Below are 27,994 nucleotides of genomic sequence, written 5' to 3'. Positions count from 1 at the left end.
ACTTGCAGTACTTTTTAGTATTTTTTTTTAACACAAACATTGCATTAATAGTTGTCATATGGTTTCGGGGGGGGGGATATCTTTTGAAAGTTTGGACTGAAGACAGCAAGACCACCTCATTTTTTGTAATAACAAGTTTTAAGCATGGGACTGTGTGCATGTTTCAGTGAAGAACGGGGGGGGGGGCAGAAAGCAACCTGAAATATCTTATTTACCGGTACTGCAATGTCTTGCACAGGTTTAATTTCCTTGCCCAAAGTGATACTTAGCCAATGCACCACATGGGGGACGCATCTGTCAGTGCAGCATTAAAAAGTGTTCGGTTTTGGAACGCTTTGGTTTTGGAACAGACTTCCGGAACGGATTAAGTTTGAGAACCAAGGTATCTCTTTATTACAAGCCACTCAGATTGGCAGCCGTATGAGCAGAACCTCCCCTGCTTATACTCAGCAAACAATGAGAGAAGAGCTCTTTAGAAGACTTGGGCCACACGGGCCACTCAAAGCTATATGCACAAATACCAAAGTCTTAAATTGTCCACGCAGCGGCACACAAGCAGAAATCATTTCCCACTGCGATGGTTTCCTAGTAAGATATATGATGCAATCTTAATTTGGATCCCCCGTTTCTCCTTTTTTTAAATCTGCCACTCTACATCCTTTATGTAAATATGCTGCATGAAAGAAGTGACAGAGATAATTAAATACTGGGGAGGGGGAAAGAACCCATAAGAACGTTTCTAGGCCAAAGTCGAAGGGAGTGTGCCCTGTGACAATGCTGGCAGGAATTCACCTAGAGCAGGGGTCTGCAACCTTTAAGACACAAAGAGCCACTTGGACCCGTTTCCAAAGGCAAAAACAACAACTGGGAGCCGCAAAACCATTGCGACATTTAAAACAAATATAACGCTGCATATATTGTTTCTTACCTTAATGCAATAATAATAAATAACGTATAGGAGCCAATGCAAAGTATAATTAGTAAAAACAACAAGAATAAGTTATTACTTTTTTGCATTGACTCAGGGGCGTACCCAGGATCAAAACTAGGGGGGGGGGGCAAGTCATGGTCGTTCAGGTTGTGACATTTCAGCACGGAAAGGCGAATGAAACCAAAATTTTAGGGAAATTATATATAATTATAGCAGTGCTTTATTACAGTAGTTATTACAATTATTTGCTTGGTTTTTTAAAATTTTTTATTCTAGTTACATGTCTTATACCAGGGGTGGCCAACTCCCAAGAAACTGTGATCTACTTTCAGCAGTGATCTACCTCCGTTTTTTTGGGTTCAGCTCAAAGTTGTTTTTTGGGGTGTGTGGTGGGTGGGAGAGAGGGCTTCCCCCTCTAAGATAGGTTGGCAAGCGAACTAATAAAGAAAGAAAAAGGGGGGGTGGGAATGGAAAAGTGGGGTGGAAAAATATAAATTGGGGGTGGGGTGGGATGGGGAGAATATCTATTAAAAATATGTAGTAGTTTAAAAAATAAAAATAAAGGGGGGAAATCTTTTTCTTCTTTTTCCTTTTTTTGAAAACAAAAACAAAAGGGGAAGAGAAAAGAAAAAGGGGGGATAGAGGGAGAAAAGGGTAATAATAAAAATTCAAATAGAGTGGCTGCAGCAGCTTGGGGGGGTTGTTTGTTTTTCGTTTGTTTGTTTGTTTAAAAAATGGGATTTCTCCCCTTGGATTAAAAAAGGAGGGGAGGAAGAAAAAGAGAGGGGGGTGGGAGAGCAAGGCAAAAAGCCAAAAAGCAAAAAACAGGTTGGGGGGGGGGAAATCACGGCAGGCACTGCAGCGCGCCGGCCTCAGGGCTCCGGGCCCCCGAGCCGCCCTTGGGGCCGTCTTGAGCATGTACACCGCCCGCAGCGAGCGCTGGCGAAGCACCGGTTGGCGGAGGTTTCAGAAGCAGCCCGGACGTTTTCGCCGCCGCCGCCCCAAAGCAGCTCTACTTCATCCTGTCGGCGACCATCGCCGCCCTCCCGTCACGGCGACGCCTGGCCTGCCTGCTCCGCCCTCCGCGCGGCCGCTTTGAAAAGGATTCCGCCCGACAGGGGCCGCTCCAATCGCCGCCGCCACCTCCCGCCGCCTTTATTATCCCGACTCTTTTCTCTCTCTCTCTCTCGATAACTCGCAAAGCCCAGCTCCTTCTTCTCCCCGCCCTAACGCCACCCTCATTGGCATGTTCCCCTCAAACAGGAACAGGCATCCCAGCGGCTCATTGGCCGGACGAAGCATCGCTCTCCCGTGCCCGCCTCCCGCCTTCATCCTCAGTGGCTACCTTGGCGGTAAGGCCCCGGCTCCGAGCCTATGCGCCAAGGCGGGCGATCTGTCCTGCCAATCGGCACGCAGAGGTGGTAAAAGCTCAGCCCTCCCCACACGCTTATTGGTGTGAAGAAGTCGCTTCCTCTCTCTGGGAGTGGTCAAGGTGGACATCAATCTTGGGTCTGTCCTCGGGAACCCCGAGAGGGCTGAGAAAGACCGCCCAGCTGTTCAACGTTGATGCGGATTATTCATGGGTTTTTTGGCCCCCCTTTTTTGCCGATAACCATTTAATTATTATTGAAAGGGCATTGAAAGGGGGCATGCCGGAGCCGCGGGAGACCTGTCAGAGAGCCGCATGCGGCTCCGGAGCCGCAGGTTGCTGACCCCCGACCTAGAGGAAGTGATCTGTAACAGATAAGGGTCCCTATTAAAGAAGCACAGAGCAGGCATTAGACACAGTACTCATCATCTTTTGTATTCTAATAAAATCCTCGCCAAAGAAATCATTCATTTCAACGGTTGAAGGAAAGAACGAGTATTTTATTGTTGTGATCTTCTTTTTATGGAGGTTCTGAAGAGTTCTTCCACTTTTTGCGAGCACAAAGCTCACTTCTTTTGTTAACATTCAGCTCTAGCCATTTTAGCGTTGCTTCAGAGTCCTTAAAAGTACGGAAGATTTGTTCGAACGGAGCTTGGAATGTCTGTCCTACAAATTAAGGACAAGTAGATGGGTGTTTCGCTCCATTCCGAGCAGATGACAGGATACGCTGAGGTGTGCTGGTCTTGTCTTTTTTTGCAAGTCGGGAAAGCTGGAGCGTGGAGCTTAGGTGAGAGCTGTGATAATGCTGGTCCAATAACCACGGTTTATAGGACCACAAAGCGGTCTTGTGAATTGACAGGCCAGGATAAAGACACCGAAATCAAACATGCAAAGGAGGAAGAGAAGGGTGAAGGGCAAGGATGTTGGCACAATGTTCATTCACAGTTCAATAAACTGCTGGTATATTATTAGCTCAATATTATTACACCAGCAAAAGGGCCATGGAGTGTCAGTCTCCTATAAAGACCATTTCAGCCAGAGTCCATTGCTGAAGGTACTGCGTTTCGCTAGCAGTGGACCCTGGTCAAGCACTCTTATATAACTTCTGTGACTTCATCTCAATGCTGGCAGAACTATAAGAAGAGGACCATCATCATCATCTGAATTTATATACCACCTTATACCTGGAGGCCTCAGGGCGGTTACAGAATAAAACCAAAATATAAAACCACAAAATACACGATCAAAATAAAAACAACAACCAATAACACCCCCCCAAAAAAATCACATTTTAAAAGGGCATAGGTTGTAAATCAAATCAACCAAAGGCCTGCTTAAAAAGGAGCGTTTTTGCCTGGCACCTAAAGGTGTATAATGAAGGTGCCAGGTGAGCCTTTCTTGAGAGAGCATTCCACAGATGGGGAGCCACTGCAGAGAAGGCCCCGTTCTCATGTTACCACCCTGCAGACCTCTCAAGGAGGAGGCACAAGAAGAAGGGCCTCAGAAGATGATCTCAGGGTCCGGGTAGGTTCATATGGAATGAGGCGTTCCTTGAGGTATTGCGGTCCTGAGCCATTTAAGGCTTTATAGGTCAAAACCAGCACTTTGAATTGGTCCCGGAAACTAATTGGTAGCCAGTGCAGTCGGACCAGGATCGGTGTAATATGCTCAAACCATCTTGCTCCAAGGAGCAACCTGGCCACTGAATTCTGTACTAGCTGAAGTTTCCGAACCGTCTTCAGACACAGCCCTACGCATAATGCATTGCAGTAATCTAACCCTGAGGTTACCATACATATCATACATTTATGGTGGGAGTGCAACAAACTTACTGGGTTTCGGTGACACATTTCCAATGTTGTTTTCAATATTGCTGGGTGGACCATCATACTTAAACCCTGCTCTGGCCCTTCCGCCACTAGACGCCAATCTCGACCCTCCCCTTATACATAAGGACCAATTGCCATGCAGTTTACTGATGCCTGTTTAGGGATCATCTCCAACAGAAAAGACTCCAAGGTATGGTTCTTGACTGGATGGCAAGGGGACGTTGGGGAGCTGGTTCTTTCAGAGCAACTCACACAACACAGAAGAGTTGCTAGAGGTCCGAAAAAACACCATCATTTTAACAAGGCATGGTCCCCATGTATCAGATATGCAAACGTAAGTGGCAATAACATCACCTCAAGCCACTCACACGTACTTTTGGAGAAGCTAAGTCATTGGCAGTTGAAGCCTAGACAATGTGTGCAGTGACTCAGTTACCCGATAGTGTCCCTGTTCAATTCTACTCCTTATAGGTGACTGATATAAGCATGTAACACTCTACAAGTTTTGTTGGTACAGGTCAATGTTATTTTACTACAGAATCAATAAAATAAAAATATTCTCCCTGGTTTTCCAACCTACCCAGCTTTTCCCATTTCAGCAGCATGATCTACGTCCAACAGGTTGATCACGACCTACCGGTCGATCGCGGGTGTGTCCCTGGTCAGTCATGGTCTTAAGGAAAGTGATTCCCTGTGTGATCCTTAATGAGCCCCCAAAATGCTCAACAACTCTGGGGCATCCCTCTCCCCAAAAAAGGTCAATAACTTTGGTCACTTCTCGCCCAAAAGAAAACCTCAACAATTTTCGGCAATGCGTAGATCACAGCCAGTTTTTTTTTTAATACTGGGAGTAGACCACAGTCTCTTGGAAGTTGCACATGCCTGATTTAGAGGAACTGGTGGGTGGATTAATTTTTGACACGTAATTTCTTTTAAAAAACAGAACTATGAAATCCCCATCCATCTATTTCAAATCACTCAGAGATCTACTAGCAGATCCTGGTCTAGCTTCTGCTTATCACTGGTTTACAAGACACCTCAAGGAGAGACCGCAAAGGCTGCCAAGTAGAAGCTCACCAATACCATAAAGGCTACAGCTTGAACAAACATCTCTACTTCTGAGTTCTCACTTCTAAAAAGGGTGAACTTAATGGAGTCCCTGATCCTTCTAGATAGTCAGCATTTTGAGCACTGTTTCTTCAATAGAGTGGGCGAAGATTCCCAGGGCTGGATAAGTCATTTCCTGCAATTTCTAAGGATCTATACTGTCATTTTACAGAGCAGTCAATTCCCCTTTATAACTAAGAACAGTATTTCTAGTACAATATTACAGTGGGGAAAAATTGAATTTGCTTTAGTATTAACCTCCTTCCTGGATGCTATCCCAAGGCATTTCTGAAACTCATTTATTAGACTAGCTTCACACTCACATTCTCTCCTCTCGGTTATCACAAGCTATCTGTAAAGGGACTATCCTTACAAAAAATAATGATTTTATATGTTACAGTTTCACGGCAGAACTTCGGTTCACTTAAATTCAATGTATACCCTCAAGCAAACAACATTTGCAGCTCTAGGAAGGAGCAGAATGTATTTAAAGGGAGGAAATGCATAAAACCAAGAGCAGGAAGGAAAAATTAAAGATGTTTTATGAATTTCATGCTAAGAATGGGAAGCCCAGCCTTAAGGTTGGAAGGCATGTACATGAATGCCTGAATGCAGATAGATAAAAATCTCGCATCTACAGATGTGCATATCCATCCAAACATCTGCACTCCCCTATTCATGTTGTTTCTAATGTTGTTGTTGTTGTTATTTAGTCGTATCCGACTCTTCATGACCCCATGGACCAGAGCACGCCAGGCACTCCTGTCTTCCACTGCCTCCCGCAGTTTGGTCAAACTCATGTTGGTAGCTTCAACAACACTGTCCAACCATCTCGTCCTCTGTCGTCCCCTTCTCCTTGTGCCCTCCATCTTTCCCAACATCAGGGTCTTTTCCAGGGAGTCTTCTCTTCTCCTGAAGTGGCCAGAGTATTGGATCCTCAGCTTCAGGATCTGTCCTTCCAGTGAGCACTCAGGGCTGATTTCCTTCAGAATGGATAGGTTTGATCTTCTCGCAGTCCATGGGACTCTCAAGAGTCTCCTCCAGCACCATAATTCAAAAGCATCAATTCAATTCAATGTACCTAATTAAAAATTTTATAGCAAAAACTGGTGCTGTGCAAGGTAGAACTCTCCCACAAAAAGTTCACCCTGAACTATTTTTAAAAAGATGAATAGAATTTTTACTTTTATTGCCTTTTTCTCCCCAAGGGCATCAGCTCCCCCCCCCACAAAAAAATACATGCTGTGATAGTTTCTAGGGGCTTCTTGCACAATAGAGAACCAGGGAAGAAGTGAAGTTGGCTTGCAACTTCTGCATGAGTTACCTTCTGGAGATAGTATGGAAAGCCAAAATCGTGTATAGCCAAAACCAGCTCTCCGACTTGCTTAGTGGGCTCTGCAAGGCTCTTCTGAGATCTCACGAGGCCACCTGGCATCTAGTGAGAGCCTTCCAGAGCCCAGTAAACAAGTCTGAGAGCTCGAAAGCTCTTTCTGCGCTGTTTTTCTCCGAGTAAACTTGAAATGGCTTGGCCAATGTTGAAATGTGCGCATGTTGATGGAAACGACATGGGAAGATGAAAGACTTGGAAAGATTGAACTCTGGGGGGGAAATCTGGGGGGTTTGGGAAGGGAAGGGGGGAGGGAGAGGATGGTTAGGAAAGGCATGGGGTAGGAAGATTGTGTAAAGGGGATAAAAAATGGATAACCACGGAACTCCGAAACCGGAAGGGAAAAACGGTGTATGAGTATGGCAAGAAGCATTTAATTAATTGATAGAAGGTGATTAATTAATATCTGAAATTGGAATCAGAAGAGATTTAGGCTACAGTATTTAGAAGTTAAGTTAAGAGAGGATATAAGTTGGAGATGTGTAATGTTTATTAGTTAGACATAAGATTTTAAGTATATGATTATTAGGATTGGTGAGATTAAGATTAGTTGTGAGATAGAAGATTTTACAATGTTACAAAGTTACCAAAGAAGATTAGAATTGAACGCAGAAGAGAGGACGTGAGGAAGTCCCAGAACAATGATTATAAAGAGGATAAGGATGGATAAGTGTTTTTCTTTTTCTATTTTTGTATTGTTTTTTGTTGTATATGTAGTTTTTGTATTTTGTATGTTTTTACGGCTAAAATCCAATAAATTCTCATTTTTTTAAAAAAGAAATGTGCGCATGTTGTGAGCCGACTGTATTAAAACTGCATTGAAGCATCGGTTTGCGTGTATCTTCTCTGTCCTTGCCCTACCACATTCAGCATGGTAGTCAATAGCGTCCACACTGGAGGTGGCTGGGGTGTTTTGTTTTTTTAATGGATTGAAGGTCGGGGTAGATCAGAACTCATAGATAAATGTGACCTCTTCCAATTCATACACTGCCTACAAAAATCAATTGGAATAAATAAATGCACTCAAGCCCAAGAATCTTATTGCATTGTATGGGCAGGCAGAGGGGAAGAGGTATAATGCAACTAAACAATTGAAATGAAGGCACAATTATCTAATGTAAAAACAGGGCTCCTCCAATAATCACTAAAGCTTTGTTTGTGTTCTTTAAAAAATTATCTCCATCTCAGAATGAATCCTGTCCTTTCAATATTGCCAACTATACGCTAAAAGGGAGGCAAAAGAAACCTCTCTTAAAAAGTGTATACCATGGGCCGGCAAACTAAGGTACGCGGGCTGGATCAGGCCCAATTGCCTTCTGGATCCGGCCCATGGATGGTCCAGGAATCGCCGCGTGGATTGCCAGTGTGTGCGTTCTTTCCCTCTCCTTTCCTCTCCCTCACATGGCGGTGTCGGTGCCTCCTCCCTCCCTCCCTCTGGCTTATCCCCACCCTGCCTAGAGAAGGAAGGGGGCTGGGGTTTGTTGGTGCCCACGGTAGCGCTCAAGCAGCCGCCATTTTAAGCAGCCACCATTTTAAGCAGCCCCTCTCTGGAGCCCTTTGGCGCGCCGCTCATTGTCCCCCCTCCCCACCGCCGCCAGCCCCTGCCACTCGCAAGACACAGGTAAGCAGCCACTCGTGGTGTTCTTGCATCATTTCCCCCCAAAAAAATATAATCCGGCCCCCCCAAGGCCTGAGAGACGGTGGACCGGCCCCCTGCTGAAAAAGTTTGCTGACCCCTGGTGTATACAAGGGTAGCATGTGGAACTCTCCAATCCGTTTGTGATTTATATGACCAAATAATCTCATGGTTGGCACATTCTGACTAAATGGGAGTTTATCTGGCAACATTCATGAATATTTGGTAAGTTTGGTAGAAATAAGAACCTTTTATTCCATTATGGCATATATTTTACGCCATCCATTCAAGTTTTCTATGATTGTTATTCTATTTTCTTGCAATTTTATTCCTCCTGTTTTTCAGCACAGATAGAGCGAACCTACAGAATCAGCAGCTTTGGGACTTCCTTCTCTATTAGGGCGGCTTACTTTTAAGGAAAGGGCTGGTGCTGTGATGTTTTTTTATTGTACCGATCTGTACGTGATCTTTCATATTTGTAAGAAGGATATTGACAAGCTGGAACGTGTACAGAGAACAGTGACCAAGATGATCAAGGGTCTGGGAATCGAGACTTATGAGGAACAGCTGAAGGAGTTAGAGAGGGAAAGAGGAGACTGTAAGGAGATACGATAGCCATATTCCAGTATCCAAAGGGCTGTCAGGTGGAAGACGAAGCAAGCTTGTTTTCTCCTGCTCTGGAAGCTAGGGCCTGAACCAATGTATTCAAGTTACAAAAAAAGAGAGATTCTGACTAAACACCAGGAATAACTTTCTAAGAATTTGAGCTGTTAACAGTGGAGTAGACTCCCATGAGAAGTGGTGGACTCTACATCCTTGGAGGTTTTAAAGCAGGGGTAGGCAACCTAAGGCCCGGGGGCCGGATGCGGCCCAATCGCCTTCTCAATCCGGCCCACGGGTGGTCCAGGAATCAGCGTGTTTTTACATGAGTAGAATGTGTGCTTTTATTTAAAATGCATCTCTGGGTTATTTGTGGGGCAAAGGAATTTGTTCATTTCCCCCCCAAAAAAATATAGTCCGGCCCATCACATGGTCTGAGGGACAGTGGACTGCCCCATGGCTGAAAAAGGTTGCTGATCCCTGTTTTAAAGCATAGGTTAATTGGCTATCTGTCGTGTATGCTTGAGTTGAGATTCCTGTGTTGCAAAGGGTTGGACTAGATCAGGGACATCCAAGTCCCAAGAGACTGCAATCTACTCCCAGAATAAAAAACTGGCAGTGATCTACCCATGGGGTAGGGGGGGAGAGGAGAGCCCAAAGTTGTTGACCTTTTTTTTAGGGGGCTAGCTCAAAATTGTTGAGCTTTATATAGGGGGCCAGGCTCAGCAAACAAGAAACCATGCAGCGATAGCTCCATCTTCCGTTTTTGCAATCGTGCGCGAATGAAGGATGGAGCAAGGGGGCGAGGGCAGATGTTCTCCCTCCCCACAAAGGAAATTGAACGCGATTGGCTACTAGCATCTGGGGATTGACCTGTCAATTGCGGCCGACCAGTTGGACATCCCTGGACTAGATGAAGAAGAAGATCAAATCAAATCAAATTTTATTAAACGGTCACAGACCAAATCGTCCTCTTCAGCTGATCAACGTAGCACACACAAGACAAACACACGAAAAAACAGCATTTCGAAATTAAGATCTTAAATAAAATGAAACATTTGCCTTTGCCTGCACATTGTCAATGGATAGCTCATATTTCCTGCGTCTAATAGCAGAAACGCAGAATTTGGCAACATTAATCGTAGTCTCGGAGACCCTGTCTTCTACTAGGGCTCTCAAGCGTTGGGATTCTGATTCATTTTTAAACTTGTGAAGAACTGGGGTAATAAAAGTCTGTCGTAGATCCTCGTAGAAACTGCAATGCAGCAGTGTATGCAGGTTTGTTTCCACCTCCAAGGAGCCACATGGGCAAACACGTGACTCATACGGCTTGCCTTCATACCTACCTAGCAACAGGGCAGAGGGCAACACGTTGAATCTGACCAAAGTGAAGGCATGTCTATACTTGGGTATTTGTAGTTTGGTCAGATAGTCTGCGGGTGAAAACCCTCTCCCGAAGTCGAAGAAGAAGAAGAAGAAGAAGAAGAAGAAGAAGAAGTTTGGATTTGATACCCCGCTTTTCACTACCCGAAGGAGTCTCAAAGCGGCTCCCATTCTACTTTCCCTTCCTCCCCCACAACAAACACTCTGTGAGGTGAGTGGGGCTGAGAGACTTCAAAGTGTGACTAGCCCAAGGTCACCCAGCAGCTGCATGTGGAGGAGCGGGGAAGCGAACCCGGTTCACCAGATTACGAGTCCACCGCTCTTAACCACTACACCACACTGGCTCTCAGATGAAGCTCAGTTCCCTTCCAACTCAACAATTCTATGAATTCGTGTGTTTTATTTTTAAAGAAAATAAAGTAGTTTGCTGTATATGAAGACATAACTTCATTGTTCTTCCCCAGATCCCTGCCTCTAATTCACACAAAGCTACATGGCAAGAGACACTCATTGAGTTTCATGGCTGAGAAGGAACTAGGGCACAGGTTTCTCCAATGCAGGTGCCACTCTTAATCTACAAAGCCACACTTGGGTTGTAAGCTCAGAGATCCAAATATATGCACCCACAAGGCTTAACTCACAACCACACGGTCTAGATTTCAAATTAAACTTTTGCTTCGAAGGAAATAACGCCAACAGTAAGAACTGAAGTCCAGTTGTTTAAAAAAAGCCCCATTTTCTCATAGAAATGAACTGAACGGCTTTTTCCCTTTAAGGGAATTAAGGCAACTGTGTGTTGCATATTCACCATGCATGCCAATTACTTGATTAATATATTTTCAATAACGCATATATCAGCCATACAGCAAACTGTCCTATTTAGAGGAGCGCCAGGATATGTTGTTGTTGTTCAGTCGTTCAGTCGTGTCCGACTCTTCGTGACCCCATGGACCAGAGCACGCCAGGCACGCCTATCCTCCACTGCCTCCCGCAGTTTGGCCAAACTCATGCCAGTCGCTTCGAGAACACTGTCCAACCATCTCATCCTCTGTCGTCCCCTTCTCCTTGTGCCCTCCATCTTTCCCAGCATCAGGGTCTTTTCTAGGGATTCTTCTCTTCTCATGAGGTGGCCAAAGTACTGGAGCCTCAACTTCAGGATCTGTCCTTCTAGTGAGCACTCAGGGCTGATTTCTTTGAGAATGGATAGGTTTGATCTTCTTGCAGTCCATGGGACTCTCAAGAGTCTCCTCCAGCACCATAATTCAAAAGCATCAATTCTTCGGCGATCAGCCTTCTTGATGGTCCAGCTCTCACTTCCGTACATTACTACTGGGAAAACCATAGCTTTAACTATACGGACCTTTGTCGGCAAGGTGATGTCTTTGCTTTTTAAGATGCTGTCTAAGTTTGTCATTGCTTTTCTCCCAAGAAGCAGGCGTCTTCTAATTCCGTGACTGCTGTCACCATCTGCAGTGATCATGGAACCCAAGAAAGTGAAATCTCTCACTGCCTCCATTTCTTCCCCTTCTAATTTACATAATTTGATGAAAAAGTGTTTCTTTCGGAGGGGGGGGTGTCTTTAGGAACTGAATTTAAAAAATAATGTCTATTTAGGAAAGTCAATATACTATTAAATAATTAGAAAGGGTTTGTTTATTTTTGGGTGTTTACATCTATTCAAATCTTACAAATCAAAACAATAGTGTAGAATACTAATTGTGTTGCAACATGGTGGAAAAACCCAGAAGCACTTTCTTTTATTGATCTGTTTAGCTCAGAAATAATTAAGTTTTATGCAACTGATATAACTCCTGCCAAGTAACACATTTTTGTCCATAATACTATTTTAATTATTCAATAAAAACATGTGGAAGTAGTTTTTAATTTCTCACATAAACGGAATATACTTCATTTCAATTCGTAGGCTTGGTGAATTTATTTCTACAATCAAGAATTGTGTCTCTTCGTTGCTTTTGTGCTGGTTTATGGGCCCACCTGTGTTGCCCCTGGGGACTATGTAAAGCAGCACAAAAAAAAATGTTAAATGGCAGAATGTTATGGAGGCACCTTCGTGGCTTAGCAGTTTGCCGCATAAAACAGAGTTTGAATCCCTTAATGAAAACATGAAAATTCAAGGAAGTCACTCTAAAAAATGTGAGTATTTTCAATAACTGATTTTCTAAGGTACTTTCACTCTCTGAAGGTAAGTTTTGTAGAAATAAAAAATAACAACATATGCCATTCCTTTTAAACGATTATATCTACAACCACTTTTTCAAAGATGCAATGAGAGAGAAGGTATAAGATTCAGAAACTTGCAATAATTTCACCCAGTATTAAGAAAACAGAGGAAATCTATTATCATAAGGTAAGGGGGAAAGGATCTGTAAAATATGCATTAAAAAGAAGTGTGCATGCACACGAAAGCTCATACCAAGAACAAACTCAGTTGGTCTCTAAGGTGTTACTGGAAAGAATTTTCTATTTTGTTTCGATTAAAAAGAGGTACAGTGATACCTCGGGTTAAGTACTTAATTCGTTCTGGAGGTCCGTTCTTAACCTGAAGCATACTTAACCTGAAGCACCACTTTACCTAATGGGACCTCCTGCTGCTGCTGCACCACTGGTGCGCGATTTCTGTTCTTAAGCGGAGTTCTTAACCTGAAGCATACTTAACCTGAAGCGTACTTAACCCAAGATACCACTGTACAATCGCCCCACCCCCACCCCTCTTCCTAGAGTCTTGTATTACTTGTCCAAGCGGGAGAAAACTGGAGCATGCACCGCTCTGGCGAAACAGTCCATGGGCAGGGAGGGTCTCAGCCTGTGTACCAGATGGAGCTCGTAGACAGCTGCCATGGACATAGAATTGACCTGCATCTCCATGTTCAGCTGTGAGTCCAAAATGACTCCCAGGCTGCACACCTTCAGGGGCACAGTGACCCCATTCAGGACCAGAGAATCCCCCACCCCTGCCCACCCGCCTGTCCCCCCAAAACAGTACTTCTGTCTTGTCAGGATTCAACCTCAATCTGTTAGCCACATCCATCCTCCAACCTGACACGCCTGACACGCATTAGGCCTGACACGCTTGCATGGATTGCATTTCTGCTCATAAAGAGTTAACACCAGCTTTCACGGTGTGATTTACTGCTGGCTCGCCTCTGATATAGTAAGTAGGCAGGCCATAGCTTGGTGGTTGACTATGAAAATATATATGCAAAAGAGGTCCCAGGTTCTATCCCTGGCACTGAAAGAACTTGCAGGATGGTTGGGGTCATGGGACAGCCATGTGTGCGCACAAGTGTGTTTCCAGAGAGGAAGAGGTACCATTCACATTCTAATTTTGGGAGATGCCTGCCGGTCAATGTGCACAGTATTGAACTCGATGGGCCAATGGGTTTGACTCAGCGTAAGCCAGCTTCCTTTGCAAATGCGTTCTGAACAGATGTCTGAGAAGCTTCCGCGGCAGAAACCGAAATTTTGTAGAATTCTATGTAAAGATTCTGAATATTCTTGGACAAATTAGTTGTTGCCACACAACCTAAAAATAATTTTTTGGGAGTTTTCTTCCTTACTCATTTACAGGTCAATTAAAATATTTCCATTTTGGGACTCTTATGATGTCACTGCAAAGCATTCTGATTCATCACATTCTTAAAAGATGACAGGGCTGAATAATCTAGTATTGTCTCTTTTGCCAAATCTATTATCACTGAAGTCTGGTTAGCTTCCTCCAACTCAATGGGTTTAATTTTTAAAGAAACCACTTATTTTATCCCACTTATCTTACCTTTATACACCATTGTTTCGTAAGAATTTGGACAATTTGATATGAGTAAAAGGTTAAGGGACCCCTGACCATTAGGTCCAGTTGAAGACGACTCTGGGGTTGCGGCGCTCATCTCGCGTTACTGACCGAGGGAGCCAGCATACAGCTTCCGGGTCATGTGGCCAGCATGACTAAGCCGTTTCTGGCGAACCAGAGCAGCACACGGAAACACTGTTTACCTTCCCGCCAGAGCGGTACCTATTTATCTACTTGCACTTTGACGTGCTAGGTTGGCAGGAGCTGGGACCGAGCAACGGGAGCTCACCCCGTCACGGGGATTTGAACCGCCAACCTTCTGATCAGCAAGCCCTAGGCTCTGTGGTTTAACCCACAGCGCCACCCATGTCCCTTTGGTAAGAGTAGAGGAGGCAAAAAGTGCTTCCCTTGCAGGGAGTGTAGGCTTCCAAAAGCAAAAAACAGGAGACTTAATTTTCAACCTACTAGGTGTTAAGAACAAGCAACTCTTGATACATGTACTGGAAAGAATGTGCAGCAAATAGTTGAGAGGAGCCTGGTGTTCTCAAGTCAGGGGGTATTTGCAGTTGCTGCCAAGTCAGGAAAGCGAAAGAAGAAGCTTCATGTGAATGAAAGGAAGGAGACAGAGAGCCATATGCACACTTAATGGTTCTCCTGCAGCAATTCCTAGTATGGCTGAGTTGTATCAGCCATCCAGCCTCACCTGAGTAAGCCACGCTACAGAACTCCTTGTTAGAGGGAAGCTATAGAAAAATCCACAATCATCATCAAGCTCTGGTGGCTTCTTGTTGGTCAGACAGATGATGGGGCAGAGTATGGACCTTTCGATTGACCCAGCACCTAGATTCTTATGTTAAGTACACACACTGTTCTTGTGTACACAAACCCGGCAACTGGTTCTCATATTTACATTCAAGAGTATTGGTTAAAATGAAATAAAATAACCGATTTTTCCCCCCATACCTTGTAAGCAGCACCTCCGTGGATGATGGATTTGATGAAAATCCCAAGGTCAGCCCCAGTCTCTCGAGATTTGTTGCCCTTTAAGCTCACACCAAGTCCGGCCGAACCCGAGTCATTGAGAGGGATCTCAAAGGTCAATTGCTCTGTGGTGTCAAGCGAAAGAACGCTGCAGTAGGGTTCTCCTTTCTGTTAAGACAAAGAAGCAGAACATCTGCATAAACAAGACAGGAGTTAAATAAATGCCTACTTCTCAGGTGCCCTGATCTGCATTTCGCAAGTCAACAATTTGAGAGGCATACAACGAGGGAAAGGAGGTGTATTACTTGATTCTCTCTTTTTTTAAACATGGTCAATTGGAAATCATCATGAAAGAAATGCCCCCCCCCATTGGACCAGAAATTATTTATATTACAATTTAAATATAATTAAAATTCTCCAAGTTTCTATAAGCAAAGGTGATATACAGAGAAGTATGGGTGGGTGTGAAGCCAAGCTATCCCCTAATCCAGCCCCCAAAGGAGCACCCAGTTTTTCATCACACCTAAAAAGGTAAAGGTAAAGGTAAAGGGACCCCTGACCATTAGGTCCAGTTGAGGACGACTCTGAGGTTGCAGTGCTCAGAGTTTATAGGCCGAGGGAGCCGGCGTACAGCTTCTGGGTCATGTGGCCAGCATGACTAAGCCGCTTCTGGCAAAACAGAGTAGCGCATGGAAACGCTATTTACCTTCCCGCTGGAGTGGTCCCTATTTATCTACTTGCACTTTGACGTGCTTTTGAACTGCTAGGTGGGCAGGAGCAGGGACCGAGCAATGGGAGCTCACCCCGTTGTAGGGATTAGAACCGCCAAACGTCTGATCGGCAAGCCCAAGAGGCTCAGTGGTTTAGACCACAGCGCCACCCGCATCCCATTTCTACTCCAATGTTATTCACAGCACTGCTTCTTCCATGGTTTGGTTTGGTTTTTTACTGCTGCTCTTTCAGTTTCTTCATATTCAGACTCACTCATTGAGCCCAGATAATCAGGAAGATGAAAGCAGCATGACATCACAACATGACTTTTCCAACCCACCGCTTCCTGTCATTCCTGTACCACTCTGCTCAGGTGAAAGTTGCAAAGTTATAAAGCAGGTTTCTGCATCTGACTGGAAGCCCTGGTGGTCTTAACGCCAATGTGAGGACCTTGAAATCGACTGGCAACTAATGCAATGTAATAAAATGAAACAGTTTAGCCTATGTGATGCTGCCACAAGGGGAGTTCAGAGGTTAGCACAGCAGTTCCTGTCCTCACGCTAAATGGGCAAACACGTTCACCTCTATTTGAAACAAAATAACCAATAGAACAACATGTTCTTCATTAAAACATGAGCACTTGTAATCGTTGACTTGGTCCTAGTCAAGAGTGCCAATCAGGACACTTCCCTAAAATCTCTTACGTGGACCACCATTGAAATTGATGAACTATGAAATAAAGTAGCTTCCTCCCCTAAAACCCTTGATCAGGTGCCCCCACAATGCAATTAAAACCTACTATTTTTAGTCCTGTGGAAAACTAAAACAAATAATACACTTTTAATCTGGAAGCCTCCATATGGGGGAACGGGGGAGATATGCAAGGTCTACTGAACCTCAATTCCAATAAGTATCAAGAGCAAATATTTAATATATTTAATCATATGACAAAGTTAATGCACTTCATTTAATTGGAAAACATAAAAGTGGCCTGATGTTGACATTAATAATTTTTTGTCTGATCTAGCTATCCATTTCCCTTGTTCTTTGTTAACTTTTCTGATATATATTTTTATATAAAAATAAAAGATGCTCATGTGCAAGGCTGAGTCCTTGAGAATAGAACTGCCCAACTAGTACTATTGGAAAATGAATGTTACTTTGCAATCACTGAATCATAAAAGCTCCCACTTTTAAGAAATAATAATAATAATAATAATAATAATATAGGCCTACTAAAGGAAATATTTTTGGGTTTCTGACATTATGATTTTGAAACACTAACTCAGCACTAGATCACTGCAGTTACAAGTAGTTTTGTACGAATAAAAACGTGAGGCCAAATGGAAATCTGTATAAAATGTTGAAAAGCAAATAAGAAAACACACAAGCACTGTGGTTAGATCAGAGCCAACTGCTCATCATTCTTCCCAGCTATAAAACCACCTTTGGATATTTTACTGTTCTGAAGTTGACAGAACTGGGTGCATTTTTATTAGACTTTATAAATATTCTGTATGTGGGCTGTGTCTAGCACTGCCTAGGTTTGCGCAGAGCACTTACACCTTCCTCTCCTTCGCACTTTAGCCTTCTGTGCGCCCTCAAAATCTGCTTGGGATAGTTGAGGATTTAATCTCCCTCTCTCTCTCTCTCTCTTCTTTCTTCATAACAAACTATCCTTCCCTCGACTTTCTTTCCAATTCACTCTTTTTTTAGCCACCCAGCAGCCACATCTTCCAACTCTCCCGACTCTATCCAATTTATTTATAACATGTCTCAAGACCAGGACTGGGATGCAAATTGCTTCTTTCACATCTTACACAAAGCCACTAAGGCTTTTTCCCTTTGAAAAGCGGAATACATGACACTCAATATCACAAAGTCCTTTCCACTCAACTATGGCAGGCATGTGGCATGCTACTTAATTAAAGGTGAAGGACCCCTGGACGGTTAAGTCCTGTCAAAATTGACTATGGGGTATGGCACTCATCTCGCTTCAAGCCAAGGGGGCCACCGTTTGTACGCAGACAGCTTTCCAGGTCACGTGGCCAGCATGGCTAAACCGCTTCTGGTGCAATGGGGACACCGTGATGGAAACCAGAGCACACGGAAACACCATTTACCTTCCTGCCACAGCAGTACCTATTTGTCTACTCGCGCTGGTATGCTTTTGAACCGCTAGGTTGGCAGGAGCTGGGACAGAGCAACGGGAGCTCAACCCGTCACGGGGATTCAAATCGTTGACCTTCTGATCAGCAAACCCAAGAGGCTCAGTGGTTTAGACCACAGTGCCACTCATGTCCCTGATGTGTATTATGTAGAACTGAACATGCACCTGAACAGCTGGTGTTACCATAAGGCAGATTGAACTTTGCAAACCTCTGGCACTGATGCGCAGATTTAAACTGCCAACCTTATGATCGTCAAGCCCAAGAGGCTCGGTGGTTTAGACCACAGCACTACCTCCAAGCACCCTTGGTATCTTTAGATTCTGGCCAGGAGATCATAACACAGATATATCTATCTAGTGGATTTATAAATACTGCACCCACCCCACCCCAAACACACAAACACAACAGCTTCGAGGCAGTGTTCAAAATTAATACGTTAATAAAAGCACAACGTAATAAAATAAATGCAGCTGAAAACACACATGAGCTAAACAGATAAGATATTGAAACAGCACCAGATAAGGCTGGGATACATGGAGAAGTGTGAGGGCGTTGTAAGGGATCATACTATGAAAAGCTTCCAATCTTTCTTTTCTTGTTGATTCAACAAAAAGCAGAGAGATATGGTGGGAAGGCCATCATGGAGCCGAGGTAATTCAACTCTATATACACACATATTTCAAGAAACATTGAAGCTGTTCTGATCTGCTTGTCTCCACATTGGAGAGGGCTGCAGAGTCCCTCGGGACTGGTCGGGAAGAAGGCAGGGAGACCAAGAGCAGTTGGCGCTAGAGCCGAAGACAGGGAGGAGAAGAAGAAGAAGAAGAGTTTGGATTTGATATCCCGCTTTTCACTACCCAAAGGAGCCTCAAAGTGGCTAACATTCTCCTTTCCCTTCCTCCCCCACAACAAACACTCTGTGAGGTGAGTGGGGCTGAGAGACTTCAGAGAAGTGTGACTAGCCCAAGGTCACCCAGCAACTGCATGTGAAGGAGCGGAGACGCGAACTCGGTTCCCCAGATTACGAGTCTACCACTCGTAACCACTACACCACACTGGAGAGCCAACTAACTCACTTTGTTCCATGCGGAGTTGTACAAGGGCAACACTGAGCAGAAGGAGGATGAAACTGTCATACAGAGTGACCCACTGGACTAGCTGTAAATAAGAAAGTAGGCAGTCTTGGCTACAGGGAGACTGAAGTTGGTGGGGGCCTAATGGACCAACCTCCATTGAGCAACTGGAGACAAGCAAGGCAGGCAAAGCAACACAGCAGGGCAGTGACTTCAGCACTACGGACAGCTCCCCGTGAATACAATGCCCAAGAGATGCTGGAGTGAAACTGATGAGCCTGTGTGTGGCAAGTCCAATCCTTCTAGGCTCCACCCCCTTGCTGGAAAAATGTAGATTCTTAAAGGGACAATGCCTTTTGATTTATGCCACACCCCCATCTTAAGCAGATATTTTTCTCAGACTACAGTGGTACCTCGGTCTACGAACAGTCCTGTTAATGAGCTATTTGGGCAACGAACTCCACAAAACTGGAAGTAGGCGTTCCGGCTAGTGAACTCTGCCTCGGAAGACGCATGGAAGCCAAACGGTGGAAGGGCACCAGTGGTGGGAGACCTCAGTAGGGAAAGCGCGCCTCAGTTTAAGAATTGCTTTGGTTTAAGAACGGACTTCCGGAACGAATTAAGTTCGTAGATTGAGGTACCACTGTATTACATATTTCCAGTTTTCCCATGTGAAGAATATGAATAAAATGCTGTGTTATACGAATTTGGGGAAATAGGTTTTATTGAATAATTAAGCTATTGCACCACCATGCCAGGGATCCTACTGACCTCAAAGTCCATCTCTCCCATTAACATATAAGCAATACAATATAAGCTCCTTGGGAAACTTTTGCACATAGCTGTACCCATCTGTTGAAGCACCACACGTACATCTTCATACAGACAAGTGCACCTGTGTGTTTACTTGCCTTTTTGCCAAGTTATTTTTTTTGTACCAAATTGCTAACTTTACTTCCCACTTCCAATGGAGCAACAGAATTAATTGGAGCACGGCAATTATCTCAATTTATATAACGTGCTTGTGTAACAACAAATATTCTGCACACCTGTTCATATCTATCACCGGAATGTTCTCCATTTCCATCTGCAACAATTTTATTATGGGTATTTTAATAAATACTTAAGTCTGAACACGCCAAACCTTTGATCACAATAAATCTCAGTGTAGCAGAATCTAAAAAGCAACAATACAGCAGAGAAGTATTCTTTTTTAAAAAATAATAATGATGATGATGACAATTTAGAGGATTTTGGGAACAAACTGTTCTAATTCTAACTGTACTCCTAAATAAATACAGAGCTAAGTGACTGGATTACCAAAATAAACACAGCGCCAAAAACAACATGACACACAAATTTAGGTGCTCAAGTGTTTCACGTTTTTCCTAAGATTTATTAGTTTATTAAAAGGGAGTGAGTACCATGCATTAGCTCTTTGCACCAATCTGCTGGGTTATCGTCAGACTGTGTGGGCATGCTATCAGTACCAAAATAGAGTTGTTAAAATGTGTTGAAGCGAGACGACAGATATAAATATACTAAATCATTTTCAAGTATTAGGTTTCCTCCAGCTCTCCGCTTACATCCAGTTTGGAATCCATAATATTTCGCAGCTATTTACCACACTGGAGCTCTCTGGAAAGCAAATAAGCGGTTTGCACAAAGCTCTGAAATTTAGGGGGGACACTTTCACAATGCCAAGAGAAGAACTGTATCGCCAAATAAAAGCAGGCGGCCACATTTGCATAACATTTGCATGTCCTAATTTTTATGTATAGGTGGATTATTTGGAAAGAATGACCATAATTTAAACAGAAATACAATACACCTCACCACAATGAAGGCTGTGGTTAGGTGACCTATGTTTATGCTTGGTCTGCTCTCCAAAGTCCCTGCTCTCTTTTTAAACTGAACAGCCCTTAGAGGTCTGCCTCTGTAAGGTATAATGCATGGGTGGGCAAACTAAGGCACGGGGGCTGGATCCGGCCCAATCGCCTTCCAAATCTGGCCCACGGATGGTCCGGGAATCAGTGTATTTTTATTTAAAATGCATCTCTGGAACTCCGAGACCAGAGGGACGACACGGTGGAGAAAGATTGGAAGAAATTTAAAGTATATTTAAAGAATTATGCTAAGATTTCTATTTAAACCAATCAGGAAGAAATAGATAGGCAACAGATATGGAAGTTAGATAAGAAGTAGTTATAGATGAAGTAATGTTAAGGTGTTAAAACTTAAGAGAAAGTTGTTTTTTATACTAACATTAGATTTAAAAAAGGTAAAGAAATTACTAAAGATGATTTACAAGGAAAGCAGACGGAGAGGGCGTGAGGAAGTCTTTATACAATGTTACAAAATAGGGTTGGTTAGATTTAACTAATTTCTTTTTATTAACCTTTTTTGTTGTGTATTTTGTTGTAACGTTTCTTGTTGTATGTGTTGTTTGTTTGCGGTTTTTAAAAATCAATAAAACTTTTGAAATAAAATAAAATAAAATGCATCTCTGGGTTATTTGTGGGGCATAGGAATTCGTTCCTTTTTCTTTCTTTTTTTTCCCAAAATATAGTCTGGCCACCCACAAGGTCTGAGGGACAGTGGACCAACCCCTGCTGGAAAAAAATTGCTGACCCCTGGTATAATGAATGACAATCCTATCTAAATTACTGTTAAGTTAAAAAAAAATGTACACCAGCTAGTTTAGGAACAATCCATTCTGGTCTCATTCTGTTCACATCAGGTTTTCTTATCCGTGGAACATAACACAGTTATACATTCTTAGCAGTGAGATTAGTTTCATTACCTTCACAGTAATGAAAAAAACAGGCTTCGTCTGCTGTAGCTTGATGAATAGTAACACATTAGTAAAATCTCAACAATGAAGCAGCTGCTTCTGTGTTTGCTCCGGCCATTAGGTGACAAGAAAGGCACTGTGAAAAATTGTTATACTGCTTGCTATGCAGTAATAAGCTACGAAGTGTGGAAGAAGCTGAATGAATTCTTTGCATCTGTCGTCACACCAGTTCTAGGCCTAACAGACAAAATAAAAACTGACCCATCACCAGTTCTGGGTGGCATCCAACAGGCTTCTCAAAGAGCTCAAACGTGAACATACAGATCTAACAAAAATATGGAACTTGCCCCTCAGATCAAGCTTCCGTACCTGAGGTCTGGAAAGCAGACGAACTCCAATTTTTAAAACGGGATCCAGGTTAGAGAAATTGGATAGAGAAGAGTTTCCGTCCCTCACTTAACCCTAGAACTTGTGAACATTCAGTTAAGCTGACGGTTGGAAGATTCGGGACAGGTGAAACAAAAGTCCTTCTTCGCTCAGCGCATAAACTATGGAACTAGCTTCCATGGAGAGGGCTAGCAATGGCTACTTGCTATGATAGCAATGATCTGCCGAAGAAGAAGAAGAAGAAGAAGAAGAAGAAGAAGAAGAAGAGTTTGGATTTGATATCCCGCTTTTCACTACCCGAAGGAGTCTCAAAGCGGCTAACATTCTCCTTTCCCTTCCTCCCCCACAACAAACACTCCGTGAGGTGAATGAGGCTGAGAGACTTCAGAGAAGTGTGACTAGCCCAAGGTCACCCAGCAGCTGCATGTGGAGGAGCGGAGACGCGAACCCGGTTCACCAGATTACGAGACTACCGCTCTTAACCACTACACCACACTGGTTGCTGGAAACCATAGGAGGGGAGAGGGCTCTTCCCACAGGCATCTGGCTGGCCATGGTGAGAACAGGATATTGGAATACATGGGCCATTGGCCTGATCCAGCAGGCTCTTATTATGCTCTTCTGTACTACTCAATGGGAAGCCTTCGTCATCCCTCATCTTCACCCCCTCCCAAGCTCCGATGGTTTATACACACACACACACACACACACACACGAAGAGCCCTGCGGATTAAGGTCCCATCTAGTCCAGCATCCTGTTTTCACAGTGGCCACAGCGCCCTCCCAAGGTGTGGAGGTAGAACACAGCCATTGTGGCTATGTTGAAAATCATGTTTGTATAATTTATACCCCACCTCTCTGTCAGCCTTATCATTCACGGCCGTCAGTCGTAATACCCAGAAAGGGATGGCATTGTGTTAAGCAGCAGTATAATGCATTGCTCCACTAGCTCCGAAGAAGCCAGGGCAAGCCCTGTCTCGGATACTGGGAGGAGAAAGCCTGCCAGCTCCTCCCACTAGCTGAAAGGGCAAGATTCCCACATCACCCCTGGTTTCTGAGAGCAGGGCAGGGAATGACCCTGAATCATCTGCACGATCACCTGCTTCTCTCTCTTGCAACTTGCTTGTTCTCCCTGCATACCAGTGAGGCTACAGCAGAACTGCTGTGTGATACGGTCAGAAAGGAGATCCTGGACGGTTACCCAGATAGTCCCCTGCCACTAGGCCAGGCGCTATCTACTTGCTGAATTACTGCAGTGTGCTTTCAAACACGAATCTAGCTTTTGATTCTAAGCTTCTGCAGGAATATCAAGTGATATTTTAACAGACTCCTGGGAGGAGATTACTGCAGGGCATGCTTGAATCGCACACAATGCAGGAGTACGTACTACAGTAAATCCCACATTAGTTACTGGTACAAATACAGCACTCGAGAAGCAGGTCCTGCCTTCAGTATTGCATTTCCCACCCCAGCTGTTCTCCTCCAGTCCAGCTCTTATGGTCCCAGCACTCTTCTTTCTCCATTTACCGTATTTTATTTATTTCCAGCTACACTTCGGAAGCCTACCTCTGCATTTGGGGATTGCAGCTTGTAGCTAGCTAGTTACGTCACAATGGAAGCAAAACAAAAAACCCAAGTTGACAAAGGAAAATACTATTTTAACACACACCATGGCATGATACAGGAAAACTAAAGTGTCATATGCAGAGCAAAGTACGTTTCTCTTATTTAAAAAGCAGCAATGCAATTGACCGTATTTTTCCTTGTATAAGATGGTGGTTTTTGCTTTTAAAAAATCAGGCAAAAATTGGGTGTCATCTTATACACGGATAGTGAATGCAGGAGGGGGTGTGTGCAATTAATGGCAGCAGCAAGCAGGAGACTGGCAGCAGTGAGTGGGTGGGTGATTGGTGGCTGAGGCAAGGCCTGCTGGCGATTGGCTGTGGCTGCGGCAATTGGGCAGGCGACTGGGAGCTGTGGCGAGGCGGGCAAGACGATTGGCGGCTGCAGCAAGTGGGCAGGTGGGCTGTTAGTGGCGCTGAGCAGGCAGACATTTGGTGGTTTTGACCTTTAAAGCCCTATGCGGCTTAGGACCCTCGTACCTAAGGGACCGCCTCTCCTGGTATGTCCCATGTAGGACCTTAAGGTCCTCAAATAATAATCTTTTGGAGGTCCTGAGCAACAAAGACGCTAGGTTGGCCTCAACTAGGGCATCTTTCCGCAGGGCCTGCAAGACGGAACTGTTCAACCTGGCCTTTGGGTTGGTTTCTGTTTGATATTTATGCTTCATTCTTTTATTGGTGGGTTATTTGAAAATGAGACTGCAGTTTTAATATTGAAATTTTAAATTTGTATTTTAATCTGTTATTTTAAATTGACTGTGTTATGTTTTTGCTGGAATTTTAATTAGTGTTAGCCGCCCTGAGCCCGGTTTTTGGCTGGGAAGGGCGGGGTATAAATAAAAACATTATTATTATTATTATTATTATTATTATTATTATTATTATTATTATTATTATGGCGAGGTGTATGATCGGCAGTAGCTGTGGAAAGCGATCAGCAGTGGAAGGCTAGTGGGTGAGTGATTAGCGGAAGCGCCCCCCCCCCCGAAAAATCTAAATTTCGGGTTTTAAAAAACAGGGGTCGTCTTATACATGGGGGCATTTTATACACAGAAAAATACGGTAATCAGGTATGCTGGGAAACACCATGAATGTTCGCTGATAGCCTACATGTAGCAATTCAGTTATGAGGGTCTTCACTAACCAGACATCTCATTAAGAAATGTCTCAAGGCAGGAAGATTTGCAAGCACGTCTCCAATATCTGTTTTCAAGGATGCATATATTCTCAATCAGTTTTATGACAGCTGGCATTACTTGGCAACTCTAGAATCCTAAACAACTAAAAATAGTAATTTTGCTAAATTTAAACACTTGCTGCAGTCAAATGTTTTTCTCCTACATATCAGAGACGACTGAAAATTCATGGGATATATCAAACCTAGTAACTGGACGTGAATGCGGCGCTGAATCCATACCCTTAAAATAGATATGGATTTGACACATGTCAGTGAAACAAAGTGCCAACACAATCCCCCCCCCCCCGTTCTTCCTTTGGCAGCAATCCCTCAAAGTGTCAATAATTTACCCAAACAGTAAAAGAATTTAAGAACTCTGGGTGCCAATGCTGATTTTACTCATTCATGTTATCAAAGAGATTTTAAAGAAAATAAACACATTCAAAAGCATTGCAAGTTTTAAAAAGTGGGGGATAGTAGAAAACAAAAAACTAATAAGCCAGAAACCTGATCTACTGATCTACGATTCCTTCCCCCTCTTACTAGTGCTTCAGAGAAGATAAAGGTAAAGGTAAAGGAACCCCTGGACGGTTAAGTCCAGTCAAAGCTGACTGTGGGGTTGTGGCGCTCATCTTGCTTTCGGGCTGAGGGAGCAGGCGTTTGTCCACGGACAGTTTTCCGGGTCATGTGGCCAGCATGACTAAACCGCTTCTGGCGCAACGGGACACTGTGACGGAAACCAGAGCGCATCTCTGCTAGGTGGGCCTCTCATCGGGAATACAAAGACAGCAGTACCGTGTTTCTCCTAAAATAAGACACCGTCTTATATATTTTTTCGCTCAACAAAACACAGTATGGCTTATTTTCAGGGGATGTCTTATTTTAACCGCGTCGCATCGGTACGCTGCATAGCCACGCCTCTCCAGGCTGTTTTAATGGGAGGTGCCGCGTCACTATGGCTTATTTTCGGGGTATGGCTTATTTTTGGGGAACGGCTTATATTTCACAAATGCATAGAAATCCTGCTATGGCTTATTTTATGGCTATGTCTTATTTTAGGAGAAACAGGGTAGTATTTCTCTAAAGCAACCGGGATGCGGGTGGCGCTGTGGTCTAAACCACTGAACCTCTTGGGCTTGCCGATCAGAAGGCCGGCAGTTCGAATCCCCGCGACGGGGTGAGCTCCCGTTGCTCGGACCCAGCTCCTGCCCACCTAGCAGTTCGAAAGCACGTCAAGTGCAAGTAGATAAATAGGTACTGCTCTGGCGGGAAGGTAAACGGTGTTTCCGTGCGCTGCTCTGGTTCGGCAGAAGCGGCTTAGTCATGCTGGCCACATGACCTGGAAGCTGTACACCGGCTCCCTTGGCCAATAAAGCAAGACGAGTGCCGCAACCCCAAAGTCATCCGCGACTGGACCTAATGGTCAGGGGTCCCTTTACCCTTTACCTATATGCTATATGGTAATTTATGGGCCTAATAGGTATCTCAAGCCATTTAGCTTTTAATAGTTGAAAACAAAATGTTCTTTGGATCACCAGTTCATTTTACTCATCCTCAGCTCTTTCCCCTTGTGAGGGACCTATGGCATGGCGTACCAACACAGAATATACCCATACTTATTGTAACACAGATGTGTATGCAGTGACAATAACATGCTCCGAACACTGCCAAATAGTACTGAAACTACAATCCTACATTGGGGGGGGGGGGATAAGATAAAACTATTCACATGCTCAAAAGTATTTAACAGATGCTGTCCATGCATGTCTAATGCCAGTAAAATGCGCTTTTGGCCTTTCCTACTGCCTAAATTAAGATCCACTTTATTAAACAAACAAACAAACAAACAAAACTAAGATTGTTCCTCATCCCATAAATTCTTCTTTGTCCGGCCAACGTTAATATATGCTCCGTCTTGTCTCAATCGTCTCTCTCTCTTTCTCTCCTGAGACGCCTTTTCAATTAAACCCTGTTATTTAATCTAAGAATGCCGACACTCATTGACCACTGCACTTTCTATCTGTGGATTTATGATAATCTAATGCACATCTCCCTTGGCAGAAAGGCTGTCTTAGCTTTCCCTATTGTTCCGTGGCCAAAAAAGAACCTTACAAAAAAAACAACACAAAAAATACTTTAGCTCTCACTGAAGCCAGGAAGGAAGCAGCATTTATTGAACATAGCAAGAGACCTTTCACTAACTGTCAGATGTCCTTGACCACCACACACCATCAGGGCCTCTCCAGTATGTGCTGGCTGCCCCCTTGCCTGGCTGCTCAGTACTGATAAGAGGAACATATTCCCCAGAGTGCCGTTCAGATCTGAGAGCAAGAGGCAATGGACTTAGAAGGGATCATTTTCAAAGGCTTACGAATTTGCATTCTCCACAGTGTTCTTTTCAGGAAAGAATCATGCAAGATTAAAGAGCAATACCCCGGTGCCATATAACCATTAGCTGACAGAAATACTTGAAAATGAGATGTTTCGCAGTTTGTATTTATTCCTTATGATTTCTTCCAGTAAGATTTCTTTTTAAAAACGGCGAAACTCCAAACGCCGCCAACCAGCCACAAACTCACCGTTTGGACGATACCCGCAAAATGTTGCGCTGACATGTGATAAGGAAATCTTGCTAAAGCAATGCTAGCCTCAAGTTAATGTCGATGGTTCAGCTCAGAAATAATTGAGTTACCAAATGGTAGCACTCTTTCCCACGTACAGTGGTACCTCTGGTTACGTACTTAATTCGTTCCAGAGGTCCATTCTTAACCTGATACTGTTCTTAACCTCATAGAATCACAGAGTTGGAAGAGACCACAAGGGCCATCCAGTCCAACCCCCTGCCAAGCAGGAAACACCTTCAAAGCATTCCTGACAGATGGCTGTCAAGCCTCCGCTTAAAGACCTCCAAAGAAGGAGACTCCACCACACTCCTTGGCAGCAAATTCCACTGTCGAACAGCTCTTACTGTCAGGAAGTTCTTCCTAATGTTTAGGTGGAATCTTCTTTCTTGTAGTTTGAATCCATT

The 27,994-nt window shown here is 43.9% G+C and overlaps 1 protein-coding gene across 1 annotated transcript in view; it reads right to left on the bottom strand.

Moving 5' to 3' along the window:
- Positions 1-27,994, bottom strand: part of PARD3B (par-3 family cell polarity regulator beta) — a 560,874-nt gene that overhangs the window by 358,117 nt on the left and 174,763 nt on the right. The window contains 1 exon segment of the mRNA XM_033152744.1: positions 15,014-15,199. Coding sequence (XP_033008635.1) covers positions 15,014-15,199 — 186 coding nt within the window.

Source organism: Lacerta agilis, chromosome 1 (genome assembly GCF_009819535.1).
Source record: "Lacerta agilis isolate rLacAgi1 chromosome 1, rLacAgi1.pri, whole genome shotgun sequence".
Lineage (NCBI taxonomy): Eukaryota > Metazoa > Chordata > Lepidosauria > Squamata > Lacertidae > Lacerta > Lacerta agilis.
Note: the sequence above shows the minus strand (reverse complement) of the source record. Positions and strands in the feature narration are given on the sequence as shown.